General features: G+C 36.4%; 1 protein-coding gene across 5 annotated transcripts; it reads left to right on the forward strand.

Moving 5' to 3' along the window:
* The first annotated feature begins 3914 nt into the window (after positions 1–3914).
* On the forward strand, positions 3915–24787 carry LOC121982156 (tRNA-dihydrouridine(20/20a) synthase-like). 5 transcript variants are annotated; one of them, XM_042535082.1, is made up of 13 exons: positions 3915–3994; positions 5058–5290; positions 5394–5520; positions 5854–5981; positions 6071–6140; positions 6272–6374; positions 7708–7825; positions 8980–9061; positions 10828–10889; positions 18053–18134; positions 18235–18318; positions 21241–21321; positions 24163–24787. In XM_042535082.1, exons 2-13 carry the CDS (start codon positions 5097–5099, stop codon positions 24328–24330), a joined length of 1299 nt encoding a protein of 432 aa, XP_042391016.1. In that variant the 5' UTR covers positions 3915–3994; positions 5058–5096; the 3' UTR covers positions 24331–24787. The 5 variants fall into 5 exon arrangements, with proteins under 5 accessions (XP_042391016.1, XP_042391018.1, XP_042391015.1 ...); XM_042535084.1 differs by lacking the exons at positions 3915–3994; positions 24163–24787 and adding exons at positions 4452–4794; positions 23115–24080; XM_042535081.1 differs by lacking the exon at positions 3915–3994 and adding an exon at positions 4453–4794.
* Positions 24788–24996: the final 209 nt, after the last annotated feature.

Here is a 24996-nt window from a genome sequence, read left to right on the forward strand (position 1 = left end):
GAATTGTTATTCTGTAGTGCTGGTCGAAGCTCCTTTTTATAGCTTCTTTAGACCTGATCCAGATCCTCTGATCTCAGGATCAAGTTTGACTCAACCCAGATCAGTTGGTCGATCCCTAGGTTCGGTCAACCGAACTTGCTGAATCCTCCCGACCTTCCATCCAGATGCAGTCTCTCCGGATAGCACCTTCGTTCGATTAACCGATCAGCTGATGATCTTCGCCTCATCTGATCCAATCAATCCAGCTCGACTGAGTCTCTGTCTATCCTTGGTTCGGTCGACCGATCCTGAGGTTCGATTGACCGATCCCTCGATCGAACCTGATCTGATCTCTGGAAATCTGATCCTGCTATACTGGGGTTCAGTCAACTAATCTAGCCGTTCAGTCGATCGATCAAGGCTAAGTCCGACCTTGCAAAACTTGTTAGTTTTCTGCAAAACAGAGTTAGACAAATAACAATTAATCTGACTATTTTATTAAAAATCTTTCCCCTTAACTAACTAACTTTGGTGAAGCCTAAAATGAATTTACGTTAACATCCTTTTTTTATTCACACTAAAAATAATTCCAAAGTTTATTAGTAATTCTACAAGCGAAACAATTAGTGATATAGAGTTTGAGACTCGGCTATGCATATTATTATGAATTTTTCTCATCATTAATTTTCTCTGGTTGTTTTATATAAAAAAATATAGTTCTCTTTAGTCCCACATCTTAGAATTAACAACACTATAATCAAAGAAACTTCTATAAATATTTTAGGCCGTCAATGTTAAAAAATATACTTTTCTTAGTTTTTTTTACTAAGATAAGTATAATATTAAATTAAATTAATTTTTTCATAGGGAAGTCGTAAGGGTGACACTCGATTCGGATTTTCAAAGATCTAAATAATTCAGATCTAAATAAGTTAGGTACTTTACCCTAATGACTCTACTAATGATTCTACTTTAGTATTTTAATGCTAAAATGCTTTAATTAATATAATTTCATTATAAAGGGTCAATGTAATTTTAATGTATTATATTACACATGCGACGCGTGTGCACGATCACTAATATGTAAATAAATAACTTGACAGCCTTCGGACTGTCCGGTTCTGACTTCGGATTTCTTCCGAAAACCCTAGGTCAAACCGACGCATACTGTTCCTTCAGTGGGGAATACACCCTCACCTACTCCTCTCAGGAGAAGTTACTTGTCATATTAGTCTTCCAGACAACTGGACTTTTGCTTAGCGTCTGAGACTTTAGGGCTTTCTGCTGAACGCACCCTCCACGACCCGTTGAGTCTTTCACTTGGTGCACGACCTCTAGGGTTTTCACCTAGAGTCCCCAACTCTAGGGTTTTGCCCAAAGTGTTCGACTCGGTAAGACTTTCCGCCTAGAGTTACCACCCGTAGGACCTAGGGTAATTAGCCCTAGGATTTTCCACCTGCCTAATCACAACTAGGACTTTTGCCTAAAAATACTTAGGGCTTTCCTGTAAGCTCATTCAAACTTGTTAGATCACATGTAACCTTAACTTTGAACCCTTTACCATTATCAAAACCCAGATTCGATCGTCTGATGTTTCTTGCACCAACAATTAATTTGATTTATTAATATATATTTTATATTAAAACCTAATGTCTCAAGTTTCTCTTTCCTATACACATAGCGCCACCATCCAAATCGACTTTGACTTCGACCTGCTCACAAGTAGCCGACGGAAGCATCATCGACCGCCTCAAACAATTTTTCTATTTATTTTCCTCCTTTCCGACGCATCACAAGCTTCACCTGATGACGCTTCTCATTGTTTCCCATCACGAGCAACCAGAGAAAATTCTCTGCTTGTAGCCTGCCGCCATAAGCCGCCGCTGAAGAAAAGGCTGCAAGCGGCTGTCGTTCCATTCCTACCATTTCGATCCATTATTTTGCTGTTATAACGTCGGAGAATGACGTTTCAGAGGACTCTCAGTTTCACATGAAATGCATGCTGAGAGATTGATGCAGGCTGCCAAGAGGTTAAATAAGGACAGGGCCTTTTAGATTAAAGAAATAATCAAAATCGAGGAGTGAGAAGAGAAATGACTTATTTATAAAAAATTAAGGCGATCTGAAGTTGATAGAAATCTCAAGGGTGTGGAGAATATTTTTTTTTCTATTTTATTTTTAAAGTTGTACCAAGTGTTTTTGGTTAACATTTATATTCAAAGAATTCTAAAAGAATTCATGAAAATCTATTGAAACTTTGGATACTAAAAGATTTTCATAGAGTTTTAAAAAGTCAAATTTGAATACCACTTTTTAAAACTCTATAAAAATCTAGTTTGAATACCATTAGATTTCTATAAAATTTATAAAAGTCTAGATTTTTAAAATCCATAAAAGTCATTCAAAGTAATTAAACATTTAACATTGAATGCACTATCCTAAGTGTATTTAATTTATATTTTTATAAACTCCATAGAAATTTAGTGGTATCTAAATTAGACTTTTATAAAGTTTTAAAAAATCATATGGTATTTAAACTTGACTTTTTAAAACTCTATACAAAAAAATTATCCAAACTTTTATGAATTTTCATGGATTCTTTTAAAATTCTTTAGGCATAAACTTTAAACCCTTGATAAACTTTAAAAAAAATACAAAAAGTCATCTATTTATCCTTAAGGTTTCTATGGACTTTTAACCTAATACATCTCTCTCTTTGTCGTCCCTCTTTTTTTCCTTCTTCCATGGTTTTACATTTTCTTTGCTCCTAGATCGACCTCCTCCGCTGTTGAATCCGAGCTCCATCTGCTAAACAAGCGCTCTTTGTCGTTTCCTCAGCTCTTCTGCGATCTCTCTCGCAGGCAGGTGAACATCTATTGGGATTACATCATTTAACTTTATTATTTTGGTTCGTCTAAAATAAATCATGGTGCTTTGTATTTTTTTGAATATGTTGCATTATTATTGTGTGATCGTCGATTTGTATGCGTATTTTCTTTATGGGCGTATTTTATTTGTATGTGTGATGGTAAAAAATTAATCTTTTAATTGGATGGATTTTTGGTGTGCGATATTGAATACCAAGTTTTTCTTCGCGTCATGTAGTGTGTTATCTTGGTAACATTTATGAGAAGGTGCCGCAGAGGGCACAGTAACTGTGGCTTGTCTATAGCTTGTTGGAGAAGGGGAAATTGTAGAAAGAAAAAATAATCATAAGGAAATTATACTTTTATTTTTTCTTCTTCTAAAATTTTAAAATATTTTTTAAATTTAAAAAAACATGAGAATAATATCCATATTTAACGGAAGAATTAGATAATAATTTATAAAATATTATTAAATTATGAAATTCATAAATTTTTTCATATCCGTAAATTTTTTTTTCATAACTCTATATAATTATTTAAAAGACAATAAAAATTAATAGGATACAATCCGAAATAGTATATTATTTATATATCTCACTATTTTATTAAAAATCTCTCCCCTTTACTAACACACTACAAATCATTCTAAAATTTATTAGTAATTCCATAAGTGAAACAATCAATGATCTAGAGTTCGAAACTCAGCTGCGACGTATTATTATGAATTTTTATCATCATTAATTTTCTCTGATTGTTCTATATAAAAATATATAGTTCTCTTTAGTCACACATCTTAAAATTGACAACACTATAATAAAAAAAGTTTCTATAAATATTTTAGGCCGACAATGTTAAAAAAATATACTTTTCTTAATTTCTTTTACTAAGATAAATATAATATTAAATTAAATTATTTTTTTCATAGAGAAGTCCATTACAGCAGTTTGTGCATCATATTACACACGCGATACGTGTGCACGATCACTAGTATATAAAAAAAGCGACATATCATCCGCCGCTGAAAACAAAATAAAATAATAAAAAATAAATATTTTCAATACATGGAGCGGCTCTTGATGTTTGCCCAATCCTCGTATATTCTCTACCTCGCCGGAGCTCTTACAGACAGTGCGGCGGAGCGGATACCAGTAAGCTATTAGCGTTCTTCCTCTTCCTTTTCTTAAAACCTACCTCTCTTCTTCCCTTCCCGTCCTTCCGATCCTCACGACAACTACTACTCGTTAACACCGCAACTCCCTGCCGCCGCCACCGACTTACCGCCCTCCTTGTCCTCTTCTCTTCCTTTCTTGCTTACCTCCGTCCTATTCTTGGACTATGCTACAGTCTACACCTAAAACCTCTCCCTCCTCCCTCTATACCACAAACAATGGCAATTGACTTCATCAATTCCTCCCACCGTCACCATTTGCCTCACAAACTGGTTGTTGAACTTATTCAGTAGGGTTTGGCTCGGACCGTACTGGTATGGCAACCTAACAAGTGATTACACTCTCCCGACACAATCAAAATGTACTTTTTGTCTGACTTGTCCTATAGTTTGTGCTCTGCTCGAATGATTTTTTTTTAAAAATGATTCCTAATGTGCTTTAAAGCTTTATTCATTGTCACTTAAAGGAGTAGATATTTGCTGGCTATTCTTCCTTCTCTTCTTCCCTTCCCTTCCTTCCTTACGATCCTCACGACACCTACTCGTTAACACCGCAACTCCCTGCCGCCGCCGCCGGCTTACCGCCCTCCTTGTCCTCTTCTCTTCCCTTCTTGCCTACCTCCGTCCGATTCTTGGACTATGCTACAGTTTACACCTAAAACCTCTCCCTCCTCCCTCTATACCACAAACAATGGCAATTGACTCCATCAATTCCTCCCACCGTCGCCATTTGCCTCACAAACTGGTTGTTGAACTTATTCATTAGGGTTTGGCTAACAAGTGATTACACTCTCTCCCATCTTTTAGTTTAGGACACAATCAAAATGTCCTTTTCGTCTGACTTTTCCTATAGTTTGTGTTGTGCTCTGCTCGAATGATTTTTTAAAATGATTCCTAGTGTGCTTTAAAGCTTATTCATTGTCATTTAAAGGAGTAGATATTTGCTGGCTATTCTCCCTTGGTTTTTTATAAGGAAAATTGAAGGATGTGTCAAGACTAGGGTTATTTAACCCTTAAGTTTTCTTTGGCTATGATTTGTGCAGAGTCCTCAAGGAATTTGCGTGTGAATTTTCTCTTGGGTGATGAGCTCTGCAATAAATAACCTTCGTGCGGCATTCTTTTCTCATAGCATCCTTACTTGCACCTATGAAAAAAAATCCTTTATCATACGGAATAGATTTTCTCATCAATTTAAGAGGTTTCATTCTTCTATGGGAAAACATCTTGCTCATTCCAACACAAATGTTAATGGAGAAGGTCTTCCACAGTTGTTCAGGTATGTAGTGTGGTTCCAAAAAAGGAAAAAGAAAGAAGATATTTCTTGAATTTTATTTTAGATGCTTTGCGATATCTGAGTTCATAACCATCCTTGGTTGTAGTGTTGCACCCATGATGGACTGGACAGACAATCATTATAGGACACTTGCTCGTTTGATATCAATACATGCATGGCTCTACACAGAAATGGTTGTTGCAGAAACAATTGTTCATCAAAAGGATAACTTGGTAAAAAAATGGAATTTATTTACTTATTTAAATTTGACAAAATCATTAGAGATATATTTTGATATTTATATTTCTGTTCTTCACGCAAAATAATATTTTTTTAGAGTTTCTTCCTAATAGAATCATAAAGAGCTGGACAAGCATAGGATTCATAGAAGATGCCCATTTCTCTGACTATTTAATACGCATTCCAATTTAAATGTTGGTCTTAATTCATCTTGGTTTAAGAGTCAAATTTTTTTATATTCCCTCAAACACCACATATTTTCTTCTTGAGCTAGCACCATTCAACAATTCTATTGGTCTTAAATTATTCATCTGCAATTGTTTCAGGATAGGTTCTTGGCATTTTCTCCCATACAACACCCAATCGTTCTACAAATTGGTGGGAGCAATTTGAAGAACTTAGCAAAGGCAACTGAGCTTGCAAATGCTTACTCATATGATGAAATTAATCTCAAGTTCGTATCATCTTCTCTTTAGTTAAATTGTTTTCTTTTTTGACGGTCTTCTCACCTCCACCCATTTATTATTGTTGAAATTCTCTTAGTTGTGGATGCCCTAGTGGAAAAGTTGCGGGCCATGGTTGCTTTGGTGCACGACTGATGTATGATCCTAAGGTTTGATAATCTATTCCTAAGGAAACTATAATAATTTGATATTTTTTGTGTGGCACTGAGCAGTTCTAGTTTGCATTATATTCAGAGTTTTTTTCTCTTTCTAATTCTGTTTGTCTTTTTAAGTTATGCAGTTTGTGGGAGATGCTATGTCAGCCATTGCTTCCAATTGTGATGTTCCTGTCAGTGTCAAATGCAGAATTGGAGTTGATGATCGTGATTCATACAATGAGCTTTGTAAGACATTTATTGATTTCCATTTTCTTTGAAAATATGTTATCTCAAAACTTAATCAAGTCAAAATGCTTAAATTTTGATATTCATATCTTTTTATAGTTATGCCTTACATTTAGCAATACGGGAACTTGTTTTTTTTGTCATCATGGATAGTTGTATGCATGCCAATGTCAAACATTTTCCATTTGGACATCGGTGTATGGTTGTCTGCAATTGAATCTACACATTGTATCATTTTAAGATTCTTTAGCTATAGATGTTCTTTTTGTATTAAAAGAATACAGAGACGAGGATGTTAAAGTGGATATGCGGACATACAAGAAAAAACATAATAAGAAATAAAAATATTAGAGAGAAATCAAAGTTGTAACTATTGAAAGAAAACTCTAGGAGACATATTTAAGATGATATGTATATATATTTAAACAACTAATGCTCTAGTTAGGTGATGTGAAACTTTGAAAAATGTGCACATTAAACGTGGAAGAGGAAGACAAAAAGGTACTTGGTTAGCAATAATATAATAAGATAAAATTTATTTAATATAAATGATGATATAATAGAGGATAAGACCTAATAACGTAAAAGGATCTATATAGCTGACCCCCACCTAGTGGGGTAAGACTTTGTTGTTGTTGTAGAGAAAGACCAATATCTTCTCATGGAATCATTTCCAAATATTCCCTACAACATACGTTTAACTATATCCATCTTTCAATGTTATAATCCCCCAAGTTCCCATAAGCTCTAAGGATAAAACATATTCATAAGGATTTCATTGGTATGTAATATTACAAAAAATGTCACAAAAGTGATGCTAGATAGCTTCATGCATCAAAGAGTAATCTCATGACAAGAGGAGAGTGCAACAAGTGACTGAAGGGTTAAATTTGTCATGTCCAACATGATTGCCAAAAACAGGATTGTAGTTGTTGCTGATAGCATCTCTCAAGTTGGGCCAGTATTGACAAGGGCCAATGTAATCCTTCTTGAGATATTTGGCATATCGTTTACATTGTTTAAGAAGTTGGATAACATAAATATTTGAAGAAACAGTTAAAAGTATAGTTATATTAAGTTATTGTTACTCGTTAAGGTTTACTTGAAGGATTGTTGAACCTTGTCATCACTTTTGATCTGTGACTCATTAGACTTAGTGCTTCACTTATTTCTTGCTTATTGTTCCTTGGAAACTGTTGTTGTTTATAACACAAATCTGTCTTGGGCAATTTTCTTATTCACATGACATTCTGGATATTTTTCTATATTTTCCTCTTGTCAATATGCATGCATATGTTCGTTATTCACGAAGCAAATTATTTCTTTTACTCAGGTGATTTCATACATACTGTTGTCTCTCGATCTCCCACTGCACACTTTATAATACACGCAAGGAAAGCGTTGCTAAGTGGTCTTAGTCCTGCTGAGAATCGAAATGTCCCCCCTCTGAAGTATGTTTAGAATTAATAAATGTGGATTGGTGATGAGCATAATATATCCATAGGTCAACTGTGTTGTATTTTGCCTTTTAATGTTACATATGCTTCAAACTTTTTTTTTTAATCACTATTCTCCATTTCTTGCTATTTAAATTGATATTTGGTGGCCAGTAGCATATGCCACTCTTATGTGTCTTGCAGAATCTCACTTAACTCTTAAACTAAAAGTTACATGTCATTGTCAAACTATCTTAGTCTCAACTATTTGGATCTTGAAGGTTGATATGTTTTTAAAAACTTAGAGCCTAGAAGGTCCATTTTGTTTTTGTTTTCACACATGAAAACTAATTTGGATGAACAATAACAAAGTTGAAGATAAAGCACTTGCTAGAACTCAAAAATGAATTTAGATGTATTTTCAAAAGTCCAGCTTGTGTTTGATACTAACCGATGATTATTCTTGTGGTATCTTTTCAAGATTGATCATGTCAGCTTGGTTCCACTAATCAGGTCAATATACCTAGGTTAATTAGTTAGGATCAACTCAGTTTGATTAGTTGAGTCAAATGAGTTGACATAGTTTTACAGGTTTTGTTGATACAGTGGCCAACCAATTCACTTTAATTTGCTGGGAAAATCAAGTCAGCTTGGACTAATCTGGATGAGTGAATAGTCAGCTCAATTCAATTGGCTAGGATTGTTTAGTTTGTTTTGTATGACCATCCAGGCCGATCAAGTTAGCTCAATTCAATCATAGGGAGCTAATTGGTTAATTAAGTTAGCTCTTTGGGGTTGATTGGTTGGCCTTTTAGCTAAGGGGGAAAGGAGAGTAAACCTAGCTTTTTTAAATCTAAATGATGGGTTAATCTGGTTTGACTATTAAGCTGATTGATCAACCTGTTTCAACTGATCAAGTTGTGGGGATTAATTCAATTCAATTGGTTGGGTCAACCTAGTCTGATTAGTTTGTTGACTGAGTAAGCCTTGCTTGATTCTTCAGTTGATTGGGTTAATTCAGTTCATTTCCTTGGCTCCAACTTAATAGCAAGCAAGAGAATTATGTTGGAGTCCTATGTATGAGTATGGTTTGTCTCTTTTAGAATGAATTAATATTTTTATTATTTTCAACTCTATATACCTGTACATATGATTTTTTTTTTTTACAGATATGAGTACTATTTTTCCTTGTTGCGTGACTTCCCTGAAATTCGGTTCACTATAAATGGTGGCATTACCTGCATCAGCCAGGTAAATCTAATGCATTTGATCCTTTTTCTTTACAGGGAGCAAATTAAGTTGTTATAATCTTATTATCATCTCTCAATCAGATTGGATGTTCACAAGTTTACCATTCCCATCACCCTTTTTAGGACACAAGTTTAATTGCACAAGCACATGATAAGTGTTAGGACCTTCGGATGCGGCTAGAGAGGGGGGGGGGGGGGGGGGGGTGTGAATAGCCGACCCCAAATTCTCGTTTCTTCCTACAATTTGAGTTAGCGCAGCGGAAATAAAAGATAGAAACGAAATGGGAGAATATCAAACCTCAAACGCGACGATATAACGAGGTTCGGAGATGATACTCCTACTCCTCGGCGTGTCCGTAAGGTGGACGAATCCTATCAATCCGTCGGTGGATGAGACCCCGGAAAACTGGCTAATAAAAACTCCTTCTGGGTGGAGAAACCTCGCCACAATCTCTCTTGCAACAGCAAGATCAGAGTACAAGAAATACAGCAAGAAGCCAAGAACAATATGAATGTAAAAACACTAGTTTGCTTGCCTTCTCGTCGACTGTTGATGAAGCAGCAACTTCACGGATGCCAACCACAGCAGCAACTGTTGTTGGAGACCCAGCCGAGGGAAGCTCACACGAAGCTTCAGCAGTAGAGAGCTCAACAAAGCTCAGATCGCAAGGAGGAAGAAGAAGAAGAAGAATCCTGTAGAGGCCCTCCACCTCGTTATATAACTTGAACCTGCGAAGAAGACAGAAATCTAGCCGTTGTGTCTCAACGGCTAGGCCTGGACCGATCAGGCTATGGCCTGATCGGTCCAGGAAATCCCTGATCGATGCGTGGACCGATCAGGCTAAAGCCGGTCTCTGGACCGATCCCAACTCTTCACGGTGAGGTGGTTGCGAGCCCGATCGGTGCGTGGACCGATCGAGCCATAAAGTGGATCGGTCCACGATCGAGCCGTGGATCGGTCCACCGATCCCCTATCGATCCCCTATTGTTCTCTTCTTCGATCGGTCACCGGACCGATCGGGACCCCTCTGGATCGGTCGGTCCACGAGACCGATCAGATAACTAAGGTATCACTGGATCGGTCGACAGACTGATCCAGACAGCCAAAGTTTCACTGGATCGGTCAACAGACCGATCCAATGCCTCTGTTGGTTTTAGAGTTTCCCAGCTCTAAACCCTAACGTCTTCCTGGTCCAGAGAACGAGCTACCGAGCCCTCTCTGACCTAGTCCGGAGAACGAGCTACCGAGCCCTCTCCGACTTCCACGTTCGGTCCAGAGAACGAGCTACCGAGCCCTCTCTGACCTAGTCTGGAGAACGAGCTACCGAGCCCTCTCCGACTCCATCCAGTCCAGAGAACGAGCTACCGAGCCCTCTCTGACCTCCCATGCCAAGCTTCCATACTTGAACTTTTCCCGTGTCAAGCTCCCTGCTTGGACTTTTCCGTGCCAAGCTCCCTGCTTGGACTTTTCCGTGCCAAGCTCCCTGCTTGGACTTTTCCGTGCCAAGTCTCTATACTTGGACTTTTCCCGTGCCAAGCTCCCTGCTTGGACTTTTCCGTGCCAAGTCTCCATACTTGTCAGCCATCAAAATATAACTTCTCTATTCTTGTCAAATATCAAAATATACCTCGAGTCAGGTCAACTCGAGTCGGATCACCCAGGTCAACCTTGACCTAAGGTTGCACCAACAATAAGTTTGGCAATTCAATTAAGCACAAGAAATATAAAACCACATGCTTTATTGAAGACCTTTATTTTAATGACAGGTTAAAGCATCTTTAAGAGAAGGAGCTCACAGTGTGATGGTTGGTCGTGCTGCATACAACAAGTATGTTTTATGCCGTTTCACTGCCAATCCTTCTTTGATTTATTTATTGATTCTACATACAAGCTTGTGTAAATCCTTTTTTTTTTTATTTCTTTTTTGATATACAGATCTGTTGTATATGATTTGGTCATGTATCGGTTTATGCGAGCATCTGGTGTTATGAATCTGTCAATACCAGATTAATACCTTTAACTTGATTAGTTTTCAAAGGCGTTTCTTTTTGTTACTAATAGCCCTAGTTTGCTGATTGTTTTATATTGACTTGATGAGGTTCATAATTATCTTACAAATTCTATGTTGTTTTTAGCATGTAAATTGAATTTTAATTGGTTGTGTAGGTTCTAAATAATACTTGACCAGTTCTTATTTCACAATCAGTTAACCCAATATTGATGCAAATTGCAAATCCAAGTTCCCTGTGGTGCACACGAACTGTATGTAAATAAACTACTGACAAGTTAATAAATGGAAAAGCAGATTAAGTGTATTTGAACTTTGTTTGTGCAACAATATTTGATGGCAATAGTTAATATGGATCAATGGTTGGTTTCCTTATATTATAATATCATGGATGGGTTGTAATTTGAACTTTTCTATTTAGATAATAAATAAAATGTTGGGCAATGCTTTTTTGTGGTTGGTCTTAATCACATTTTGATATGTTGTAATATGATTTAAGTTAGATGTTGTCTGTGTTTAGATATGTGCATCAAGTGTGCAAGACTCAATAGGATTGAGTTGTGGATTTGATGATAGTAGAGATCATGTGCTTGATGGCTTGACGGCTTAGTTTGAGTGGTGATGGAGTTCTAAAGGAGCTCAGTAGAATTGAGGGCATGAAACTTAGATTGAGTGGTTGGTGTTGTGATCATGGAGATCGTATGCTTGACAACTCAATAGCTTAAATCAAATGGTGGAGCTTCGAAGGAACTCAAAGGACTCCAAGGCATGGAGCATTAATTGAGGTGTGATTGTGGAACTCATGGAGCTTGTTTGCCTTGGAGTTGGTTTGGATTAGGTTGTCATAGTGACTTGGAGAGGAGTTCAGTGGGCACGAGAGCTATAAGCTTAGATTGAGGTGTTGCTTTGGATCAAGTTGTCACACTAGACTCAGTTAGGGGATTACTGGACACTTGAGGTCATGAGAGATTGCAAAGTGAATATAATCTTTTGGTTTTTATCTTTACACATGTATGGTGTTTTGATTGCCTAGATAGTGGTGCGCTACCTAGAGCTTGATGGTATAAAGCTTTTGGCTGTGAGATGGTCTCCCAAGTCATATTTTGTCGCTATGCTTAGTCCAAAGCCTTTGTGTAGGTGCACAAACAAAGGTGTTAGGTGCTAATCAATTGGTCAAACGACTAGATGTGATTTATCGGCAAACAGAATTTTTTTGTTTGTGATTCAATCGATTGGATAGAAAACCATTGACATCCAACGACTATATTTTGACATGTCAATTGACTGAAGGCATCCATAATTGAGCCTTCAGAGCCTTTGTCTATAAGTTCTTGAAAAGCTTTTGGACACACAAAGACAGATTTCTTGGGCTTAAGGTGCTCAAAAGTCTCCAACATCTTAAGCAACTTTGAAGGCTTCATCTTTGTTAAACCCTTGTTAATCTACTCTCCTAGCTTTCATTCCCATCTTTATGGAGATGTGAAGTTCTTATTATTGAGATAAGTGTGCATATAACTTATATAATGTCATTTGTGAAATCCCATTAGTTTGGTCAAGGAGGTATCCTTATTTGTAGAGGTTTACCCTATTACCCTTGTGAAGGTATGAATTAGTGGAATCTTTTGGGGTAACACACCAAATGCATCATATGTCATGGTGTAGGAGTGGAGTCTTTAGAGCATCCACATCAGCTATCCTATCCAAAAATTTTACATTAAATTTTAGATAGGGTAACTGAAAACCCTCTTCATCAGTTACCTTATTCATTCCCTAAATTTAGATTTAATGAATAGTGATTCTCTAAATTTAGGGAATGAAACCTCTACCCTAAAAATAAAATAATATTTCTTTTTAATCTCTCTCCTTCCACTTAATCTTTTCAATCTCTTTCCTTCCACTCATTCCATAAATATACTACAACAACAACAACAACCAAGCCTTTTCCCACTCGGTGGGGTCGGCTGTATGAATCCTTTTACGCAGCTCTATCTCCTATTATATCATCATCTATATTTAAATAAATTTTATCTTGTTTTATTGTTGCTAACCAAGTCTTTTTTGGTCTTCCTCTTCCTTGTTTGATATGCATGTTTATCATAGTTTCACATCACCTAACTGGAGCATTTATTGGTCGTCTAAGTACATGTCCGTACCATCTTAAACGTGTCTCTCGGAGTTTTAGAACTGATAACTATTGGTATCTAGGAGACTAGAGTAGCCTAACCATTAATCTAACCTTGATATTCTGTAATTGTTGTTGTAAGAGACACCCAGAGTTGAAATGTTTACATGGAGTCTTGTATATATATTAATTGAACATTTCATTGACAAGAAAACGAGTATTCTGAACTTCTGGGAAGTGATGTAGAGTTTGGAGCACTACATCTAGTGCAGGTGTATCTTGTCCCGACTCTTATAACATGTAGAAGCACACTATGATTTTCAATATCTTCATAAAATATGAGCATACATGTAAAATCATCATAGATATTAGTGATTGCATGAATGTTGTTGTCATCAAGGTCCATACTGTAGGTGCAGCGGAGGCCAGCAAGAGGGGGGTGAATTGCTCCTAAAAAATAAAATTATACTCTCCTCGGTTCTTTCAACTCAAAATTGCAATAGTAAACAATAACAATTAAAAGGCAGAAAAAGAAAGATAGAAATTTAACCTGGTTACAACCAAAGAGGTTGTTAATCTAGGGCAATGAGAAGCACACTAAAAAGAATCTCCTTTACTGAAGGCGGAGAAGCCTTTTACACTCTAACGGCTTAGAACTATTGCTAGGAATTGCTTACAGAGTTGAATGTAGAAGTTATGTTTAATTCCTAGCTATAGGGGCCTTTAAATAGCTTCTGGAAATTCTATCCCGAGGGTCCAAGGCGCCTCCAACAAGGTCCAAGGCGCCTCCAGCTCGGTGAGTGGATAGAATTCTATTCGGTACTCGAACGGTCATTCTGACCTTGCTCAAGGCGCCTTCAACAAGCAATGAAGGCGCCTTCAATGCATGTTTAAGGCGCCTTCAAGTTTCTGCTACAGTAACTTCCTGCTACAGTAATTTCCAGCCTCTTTTGACTCCTTTTCTTCTTCGCTTTGGCTTTCGAAACTCCGTTCTTTTGGGTGATTCCGGCCAACCGAAATAGGGCTCACCCGAACCCAATTTCCGGCCTTCCTCGAGCAGTCTTCCTCCCCGGCTTAACGTCCCTCGAACGCCGCGCACGCTCTTCTCGCCCACCGGTCCTTCGGACGCACCGAGCCCGTCGGCTCCCTTCACGTGCCGTCCTTCTCGCTAGCTGCGTCTTCCGCTCGACTTCCTGCGCTCCTAAGCTCCTGCACACTCAGACACAGGGATCAAACACAGCAGGACCTAACCAACTTGGTTGATCATATCAAAACACCCACGGGAACCAACAATCTCCCCCTTTTTGATTTGCATCAACCCAAGTTCAAGTTAGGGTAAAAAAACAGACACAGACAGTAATTTTAAAGAAAAATTAATAAATTAGCATGTTAAGCATAAGTTTTGCAATAAATAAAATTGCAACACATTTTAGAAAAATGTTAAAAATTTAAACTTTCTAACTCCCCCTTAACTTGTCCCTATTTCCTTAACTTGTAACCTTTCTCTCCCCCTTTGATCACAGCAAAAATGGGGTAAAAATAATATTTAGCAAAAACGGGGTAACAAAAATTTCTGAGTAAAATGAATTTTCCAAATAATTTCTAACTAAAATGAATTTCTTGAATTTTCTAAAAAAAAAATTCTAAGGTAAATGATTTTTTAGAATTTTTCAAGAAACTGTTTAAAACCAACTTTCAAAGCATTATTCTATTCTAACTTTAATGCTTTTACCAGAAAGTTAATTAAACCTTTCATTTCTATATTTGGCTTCCAGTTAGTGGCGAAGCACTAGGCCTTCTTAGTTATTGGAGCAACAACCACTTTCTAGTCAAAGCCGCATAAGGAAATTTTCTGTTTAATTTTCTTCTCTGAAAAACGCTAAGTCTAACTAACATTTAAATTTAAATCAAAATTCTCTATGATTTTTAAATTTCCATTTTAGCTTCTCATAATTTCTCAAATCACAGTTTTTTATAATTGTAGCGAAAAATATTGAGCATGCATAAAATTGTATATTTTCTATTGTTAGTTTGTTGAAATCTCTTAATTGACAAAATGTGTCTTTTAACTCAATATTCTTTAATAGTTTTTCAGTTTTTACTTCAAAATATTCTTTCGACAAAATAATTCGTAATTCACGAAAATCTTTCGGCAATATTTCAATTGAATCAATTAATTTGCCAAGAGGTGGAGACCATACCTGACTTACCTTGTCTATAGTTGATTCTCCCCCTGTTGAGTTGTTTTCTTCTGAAAATTCTTCCCCTTTATCGATGCACATTTGTGATGAACATTCTAGGTCTTTAAGTTGGAGTTCAGTTTCTTGTTCTGTCTCGGCACTTACCTCGGTTTTGGACTCTTCTGACGTCGGATCAGTGTCCATCGAGGAGTCGGATTCAACTTCAATTGGTTCTTCGTGGAGTTTTAAGAACTTTTCCCAAAGTTCTTTTGCACTTCGGTAGTCGCCAATTCTATCGAGATCTTCATCTGGTAGTACGTTTAGAAGGTGAAATTCAGCTCGAGCGTTTGCCATAGACTCGTCACGTTGCTTATTGTTCCAGAGATGTATCTCGAGTTCTTCTCCACTCGTTGTCTTTGGTGCTTCATATCCAAATTTCATTATTGAAAAAATATTGAAATCAGTGTTAAGATATACCTCCGTTCGGTGTTTCCACGTCGCAAAGTCTCCATCGAGCTTCGGGGGATCAATGCTTGTTCCGGCCATCATCTTGATCTTCGTGCTTCAGTCGGCGGTTAGTCCTTCTGAGGCGGTCAGGCTCTGATACCAATTGTAGGTGCAGTGGAGGCCGGCAAGAGGGGGGTGAATTGCTCCTGAAAAATAAAATTATACTCTCCTTGGTTCTTTCAACTCAAAATTGCAATAGTAAACAATAACAATTAAAAGGCAGAAAAAGAAAGACAGAAATTTAACCTGGTTACAACCAAGGAGGTTGTTAATCCAGGGCAATGAGAAGCGCACTAAAAAGAATCTCCTTTGCTGAAGGCGGAGAAGCCTTTTACACTCTAACGGCTTAGAACTATTGCTAGGAATTGCTTACAGAGTTGAATGTAGAAGTTATGTTTAATTCCTAGCTCCAGGGGCCTTTAAATAGCCTCTGGAAATTCTATCCCGAGGGTCCAAGGCGCCTCCAACAAGGTCCAAGGCGCCTCCAGCTCGGTGAGTGGATAGAATTCTATCCGGTGCTCGAACGGTCATTCTGACCTGGCTCAAGGCGCCTTCAACAAGCAATGAAGGCGCCTTCAATGCATGTTTAAGGTGCCTTCAAGTTCTTGCTACAGTAACTTCTTGCTACAGTAATTTCTAACCTCTTTTGACTCCTTTTCTTCTTCGCTTTGGCTTTCGAAACTCCGTTCTTTTGGGTGATTCTGGCCAACCGAAATAGGACTCACCCGAACCCAATTTCCGGCCTTCCTCGAGCAGTCTTCCTCCCCGGCTTAACGTCCCTCGAACGCCGCGCACGCTCTTCTCACCCACCGGTGTACTCTTCCGCAGCTCTCTCGTCTTTCGGACGCACCGAGCCCGTGGGCTCCCTTCCCGTGCCGCCCTTCTCGCTAGCTGCGTCTTCCGCTCGACTTCCTGCGCTCCTAAGCTCCTGCACACTCAGACACAGGGATCAAACACAGCAGGACCTAACCAACTTGGTTGATCACATCAAAACACCCACGGGGACCAACACATACTAGGATATGAGTCACCAAAACCACACTAAGACCTTATAAGGTTACATAAATAGACCAAACATCTTTGTGACTATGAGAGGTGCCAAACATCTCTTTGTGACATTGAGAGGTGTCTGGTCCCTATTGAAGTAGATTTCTACACCAAAAATATAGTGCATGTTTTGCTCCATAAATGTTGTTTATATTATCCTCAATTGGCCTTGGTTTATCGCCTCTGCAAGTCCAGTATAATGGGAAGAGTGTCAAGTTCAACCTGGCCTAATATATCTAAATTGGACCAAAACCTGAACCGCGGAGTCAATTCCTTCTCACTGAATTACAATTTAAAAAGTGTTGTTGTTTTTAATAAGGTAGGGCATTAAGGTTGTACCAATAGCCCCACTAGAGGATTACCTTTAAGGTTAAGAAAATTTTAAGTGAATTTCATGACATAACCATAGAAGAGTTGTTGAAGCATCTACCACCCTTGCGCACGGTTATAGACTTTGTTCCAGGTTCATAGTAACTAAATCGATACTATGACATGAAATATTAAAAACGTGTTGAGCTAAATAGAGAAGTCAAATAGCTCTTAAAAAAGTGTTTATTAGGGAGAGTATGAGTCCTTTTGTTTGTTGACCCCCCAAAAGGATGACTTTGGGAGAATATATTTTGATAATTATGCCATTAGCAAGATCAACATCCATTATAAGTTTTTGTACCTTGACCAGGTGACATGCTTAATAGTAGAAGTGCAAAGGTTCTCCAAGATTGACTTATGTAGTGGATATCGTCAAATTAGGTGGAAAACTGCCTTTAAGATAGAATAGGTTGTGTGAATTTTCCCTTTGGACTTTCAAATGCTAAGCACAATGATGAGCTTCAAATAATCAAGTCCTAATACCCTTATAGGTGGATACCAAGCAAGGAGGAAAATTTGTGTTTTTTCTATTATTACCTGAAGGAATTTACATTTTATTTAGTGATATAAAAAATATTCAACTACCCTTAAAAGATAGGACATACTAGCTAAATGCAAGACTATGTAATCGACAACTAGATAAATTAAATCTATTCTCATTACCCATACTTAGCACTACATCACTTTCTTTCTATTTAGTTTATTATCATTTTCTCGTTTTCATCTCTTCTTTGACAATTCATTCTGTCCGATTACATGTTTTCAAGTCCATGGAATACCTTGGGACAAGTTGATAGTGAAATATATGGTGCTTCAAGAATACATTTTTCCCGTCGTCAGGTAAGAAATGCTGCTTTATTCAGTGTGTATTGAATTTTGCTTCAGTACAATTCTGTAGTTAGTTTATACTTATTTGCTTCTCACATATTTATGTATTTAGGTTCTTGAAAAATATCAAATATATGGGGATTCTGAACTTGGAAAATATGGACCAAACAAGCCAAATATTAGACAAATAGTAAAGGTTGGTAAAGTTTGTTCAAAAGTTTGTTTTCAGCTTGCAAGTTATGGACATAAAACTTTGTATAGTACTGGTGAACTTATATTTGCTTGCTAATCATCTATTGAAGATTATGTAAAGGCAAAAACTATAGCTGAAGAGTAAATTAACTGAAAATCCAAAGGTGACACATTTCTGTCATTCTGGATCTGAATTAGTGAACATTTAATCTTTTAGTTGATCTTGCAGATTGATGCCAATCAACCCTTTTGGAATTAGGACAACTTAGTATTTCTCTAGATTGGTGAATGAATTTCTTTAATTGCTTGTCTTATAATTTTATGATTCTGATTCCTTGTATCTTTGTTGTTAAATAGTCATAATGGTTCCATGTTGTTTGACCTATATATTTACCAGGCATTTGCATATTCTTCTAATTGCACCTAAACCTTGTAGTATTCCAGCATAAAATGATCTTAAAATCTTATATTGTTGATGGACACACATATTTATGCATTTAAAATATTGTGTAATAGATAATGAAGTAGGTGTGAGAAGCACATGAACTGTTGCATTGGGGATGGCTGGCAGGTTAAAGTAAAAAGAGAGTGGACTTAAAGAATGTTGCATCAATTGAAATGACAGCTCTATGTAACTCAGGTTGAATATAGAGATTGATTGCCATTTTGTCAAAAGGAAGATGTAATTATTTATGAATATATTATGTAAAATGACAATTACTTTATATATATAGGCAGAAAGGACTACAAGGAAACTAACCCAAATAATTTCCCCCCAAGTTATCAACATATTATACACGCACTTACAAGTATAACCAATGTTAATTGTTGCTTGAAATCACAAATTGGAAACTTCAGCACATGCAATGCAATGCTCACAATACGAAATCAACACTATAACCCTGAGATTCAGAAGAGTCATAGGTCCTACCTGCAATCACAATTCTTTGACACAAGTTGATTCACCTGAAATTCCCTGAGAGGTATAGTTAACCCAAACACATCTGATATCACTTACCATCCTCAGGTATACACCTTAATATGATTAATCTTATGTTAAGGAGAAACAAGATGCCTCTGATTTGTTTCCATATTAATCTCCAAGTTGCTTGAGCTCAACATTGTTGCCTCCTATCTTTGATCGTCATCATCCCAAACTGACCCCAGACAAATCCAATCAGACCATATTTAAATAAATTCCTTTTAAATTCAAACCAGATCCTAATTAGATTATTGGTCATATCTGTAGTCCAATCCGATCTACAGATATGTAGCAGGTGGTCATATGTCAGTGGAGTTGAATTTTGTGTAGTAGGAAGAGGGATAAGAGCATATTTGGTCTTTTTAACAATGGTGATAGGAGCTTCAGGAAGTATGATAATTTGGATGCCCAATATAAGGGAAAGAGCTATTTTTTGTGATAAATTTCATTTAACTAAGGCAATGCATTTCCTTGATAACGAGGTTTCTCTATATTAGAAAGTTTTGGTCTTCTGGTGCCAACTGCATTAAGTCCAATATGATGTTGTTTAGGGTCTTGAAAGAGAAGCGTGTTTCTGGTGTTGAATAATAATGAAATTTTGAACTTTCTGATAAATATACACTGTTACTAGAAAATGGTCAAAATGCCAATTCCTTGGTAGTTAAATTCTATTTGAAGTTCAGAATTCCATAAGTTGGAAGTTAGCTCGAATTTTAGTTGCTTGTTAATGATCAATGCCACTCTTATATAACTGGCTGGTTCAACAAATGATTCAGTTTAGCCGGATCACATTTTTGGATGGACAACTATGTTATTTCCAGCTCAACCATAATTTTTCCATTAAGTGATTGGATTGTCCTTGTCAAGTCAAAATTTTGCTCCCCTGATGTCACAGTTCTGTGCTAATGCTACCCCATTCTTCATTAATGCTATTATGTAATTGACAAAGTTATAAAATCCAATGTTTTTCCATGTTCAGTGAAGACCTAAATTGCTGTATCAATTCATCCGTGTTCTGTTTTTTCTTTGTCATCCTGCTTTGTCTTGTGCTTCTTGCTTGACCAACACAATGATTAGGTCCAGCTCCCCCTGCTACAGGCTTCTTAAAATGTAGGCGCTGATAGTGCCTGAAATGGGAGGATTAAGATGAAGATATGGTATTGTATCCAAAGACTTAATTACTCAATTTTCAGTGAATGGACATCAAGTTCATAGGATGAATTGTATTTTGGAAAATGAATTTGGAATGGAGCTAATGATACATACTTGTATAAAGCTTAGTGGAGGGATGCCCCTACTTGTTGAGATAAACACGCTATGATGAATTTGAAGTTGAATGACCATTCCTGTTCCTTCGTTTCACTTGAACATGAAACTAGTAGTAGAATTCAATGGTTATTTTTAATTAACATACGATCTTAAAATGGATTGAGTACAATAAAGTGTTTTTTTTAAATGCTAAAAAGGGTAGCCTGGTACACGAAATGCGGGTCCCGAGGAATGATCATATTACATTAGGTATATTGTACACAGTCTTATCTTGCATTACAAGAGGTTATATTTTTAATACTATTAATCAATAATAACATTGAAAAATAATGTTTTATAAGTACCATTGCTTTTCTTTATAGTATATTAAATATGTTCAATGAGCTAAACTTTACTATTTTTTTTTTGCTACTATTTGATTAGATAATTGAGTGTTTTTCTGAGTATTATAATATATGAAATTTGTACAAATGTATGTTCAGGTATTTCTATGGTAGTTTTTTTTTTGAAATTGTAGTAATAATTAATCTAGTTATCAAACATCTTAGAAAAATATTTTTGACACGTTTTATTTACGAAAACTCTTGCTTTATCTACTAAGGTATGTTAGTCATGTTTGCATCTTTAAGTCCCTAATGTCAATTCTAATCATGTTTCTTCGTGACAATTGTTCAGCCATTACTACACCTATTCCACTCTGAACCTGGAAATGGCCTTTGGAAACGTAAAGCTGATACTGCTATGCGGCATTGCACTGTAAGTGGAGAACTCTTATGTCCCAAGATGGATGCAAAATAATTGCTTTATTTGCCTATCTAGTTTTGAGAATAAATTTTCACGAGAACCTGCAATATATTTTAAATTTTATAATTCAAACTCATATCCTTTCAAAAAGTATCTTTATTTTTTAGTATACGAGGAAATGATGCATGATTTATAATTTTTTGAGTGAAAAAGTTGATTTGCGAGGATAACTTGTAATGCAACATTACGTTTTCCCCAAATTTTCACTTATCCATAATAAAATATATCTCAGATAGTACCATTATTAGATGTCTTATATATTATTTTCCTCTATGTTTTTGTAGTCTTTTCCCCTTTATTCTCTTGTTTCTTCGACCATGTAATTTCATTCATCCTTTTCTTTCGCCTTCATCTCGTACAATAGAATAAAAGCTGGTCGAAAAATTTCTATTTAGCTCCATACTATATCATTTCCCATTTTCTTTTGTTTTTTTCCTTTCCTCTCTTGTCATCATAGATTAAAATTAGTGGTGTCAATAGGCTGGCCATGCTAACCCTAGAAGAGTTGTAATAGGCTAGACCCAACTCAAGCCAGCACAAATCTTGGCTTGGGTGGTGCTCCTCTAAGTTTGAATTTTTTAGTATTTAAAATTTTAAATTATTTTTAAAGTTACTAAAAAATTAATAAAAAAAAAAAAGAATAAATACTATTAAAATGATAATTTTATAATAAATATTATTAAAATATTTAGTATTGGTAATTACTATCATTTTTTACATAAAAATGGCGGGCCAGACTTAGTCCATGTCCCACATACCTTTGTATTGAGCATGGGCTTGTACGATGCAATTGGTAGACTTATGGGTTGTGTCAGAGATAGCCTCTCATGTGCGTGTTGTGTCAGGCCACAGATTAGCCCAGCTGCCACTTGTAACTGAAATATTGAGTGATTGTTTTATATGTTAGCAATCATATGATTTTTACGGAATGACTTCCAATGAGTTTCGTGTTTTTTTTCCTTTTCCCTCTTGGCTAAATGGTAGATTGTTCTGAATTGCCAAAATAACAAATAATATCTTTCTCCATATTCTCCTTTGTCTCATTCTATTTTGTTATTTGAAAGGAATATGTATAAGGATGATTAAGGCTGGCTACTTGCTGTTCTCATGTTTTTACTGAATAGTGTAGGTACATTTCTGGCAAAACTTCCTCAAACTTGAGTTATATTAGATTCACTACTTTCCAACAAATGTACTCAAATTGGAAGCTAAATTTACAAGTTTATTGTGTTCCATCATGTTCTATGCTGACATTGTCAAACTAGGCCGTTTTGTATAAAATGCCTTATGGTTATGTACACACATTTCAGTAAGAGATCTAATAGCTAAACTACACCAGAAGTACAACAGTAAAGTTTTGAAACTATCCTGTATGTGATTGTTTGATCTCATACAATGACTTGTGACTTCACAGTTTTTCTTTTTCTTTACATTTGTTGAGCTTGTTTCCATTTCATGCAATGACTTTTGACTTTCTCCAATTTTCCTCTATATTGATTTTGTTTCATTTGGACGAAAATTTAGACAAAAAGCTCACTTTTGCATGCAATGAAGTTTAAATCTGTACTAAAATAAAACAATTTCTTCTTTTCGAATATATTTTTGATTAATAATTTTAATAAATATATATATTTTTATATTTTCCCTCCCTCTCTTCCCTCATGGAAACAGTCATAATTCTTTTCCTATGAGTTTTCTTCACCTACCTTACTGGTTCCTAGTTTTCTTTGTTTTTTCTTTTGCAGGCAACATGGTTAGGGTAGAGGAGAACGTAGGCACAAAAGGGCGAAGAGTGCATGTAGGAGTCGGATCTAACTATTGTAATGGAGGCTAGGTCGATTATGGACCTTCCTGTGGTGGTTGATCTCTCTTGGTACCATGAGATCTTTGTGTAGTTGTGGAAAGAGTTTTCTTGGTGAGAGGAGGTAGAGGTAAGGTGCTTGTAGTCAGTACTTTTTCCGGTGCCAAGAGCAGATGGAGAGGGCAATAGGGATGACAAATATGCCAAATTTGACAAAAATGTTGCACAAAACTGGTGGACTTAGGGTTGGTTTGTTGTGGAAGATGCAAAATATGAACACTAGCGGATCTTGTTAGTTGCTCGTTAGTAGAAGTCAGGTGCAGATGCGGATCAAGATTTGATGTCAGCAAACTCGAACTGAAGAGGTTTGGCCCATGTTGGCTGCTTGCTTTGTCATAGTAGTTTCGCTTATTCATGTTTTTTGAGGGTTGAATAGAATTGAAAAATATAATAGATATAGAATAAGGAAGAAGGGGAGCCTTAAGGAACATTGTCTAGGAGGTGGTCCAGGTGATGGTTTTGCTAATAGACCACTTTGCCTAGTTAGGTGTCCCTTTCAAAAGACATTGCTCTAGAAGGATCTCAAGAAAAACTTTTATATATATTTTAATATTGCAGCATGACACTAATTATAACCAGTCATGTTCTTTTTTGGATATAAATTTGTTTTGATTAGTTAAGGATATAGTTGTGGGTCAAGTGCTTACCAACGGCTACTTGAAATCACCTTTTAATACATTGATAAGGAACAATTATTTTTTATGAATAGGGGGGAATTTCTTTATTTCAATCGAACATAGGAGTCTTTCATTCTCAATATATTTTTAGATGATGGGTACTAGGAAGTTCCATTCCATTTTGCATATTCTTTAACCTTGCTTTATGAAAATCCTAGAGTTTAAAATTTATTAACCTTGCTTTATTCCATGTTACTTATATCCTTTTATCATATATGTAAATGTTTCAATAATCTATACTTGAAATTTATGCAGACAATTGAGTCGTTTCTTGAAGAAACATTAGAAGCAATTCCTGATAGTGTGTTGGATTCAACCCTCCCCATAATCCCACCGGGGGAGGAAGGTGTATTTTTTGACAAAACATTGTTGCCTCCACCTTATAAATCATGTCAAGTGCCAGGGTTGTGCGTCAGAGTTTGATCCAAGACAATCTTCATCCTCATAGTTTAGTGAAGCAGAAGCATCTCCTACCGACCTTGGGTTGTTTAAGAATGGAGTTTCTTGCTTGTCGGCTTTAGATTGCTGGCTGGAGGAGAAAATTGCTTTGGTTTCAGTTCGGATATCCAAAGATATATACACAACACGCACATCATGTTGTTCCATGTGCAGAAGCGCATCATCACCAAAAAAAATAGATATATGTATATTGTGAAAAATATATGATGATCCATTTTAATCAGTAATGGTGATCATCATCGAGGAGTGACTGTTTTGTTCTGAACGCCTAGTTGAAGACAATTTGTCATTGATGGTCGTTAACTTTCATACTCACACACACTTAGTTACTCTTCACCTAAATTATTTGTACATTGTGAAAAATATACGATGAACCCTTGTAATCTTATATTGGTGATCATTTAACAATTTATTTGACTCATGTTGAATATTGGTTGGGGGAGAGAGCTTCCGGCCATTCTCTTGCTTGCTGACATTTTTTTTTGTCAGAAAGTCCATCTCAACCTTATCAGAGTGGTATGCAAGGAAGGGGCCTCGAGCAAGGTAACGAATTTTGAAGGAATTAAGGGAATTCAAGGGTCTTATTATCTCTGATTTGAGGCATTCATCAAGCAGTGCCTAGAATCCTCA

Source organism: Zingiber officinale, chromosome 5A, assembly GCF_018446385.1.
Source record: "Zingiber officinale cultivar Zhangliang chromosome 5A, Zo_v1.1, whole genome shotgun sequence".
Classification (NCBI taxonomy): domain Eukaryota; kingdom Viridiplantae; phylum Streptophyta; class Magnoliopsida; order Zingiberales; family Zingiberaceae; genus Zingiber; species Zingiber officinale.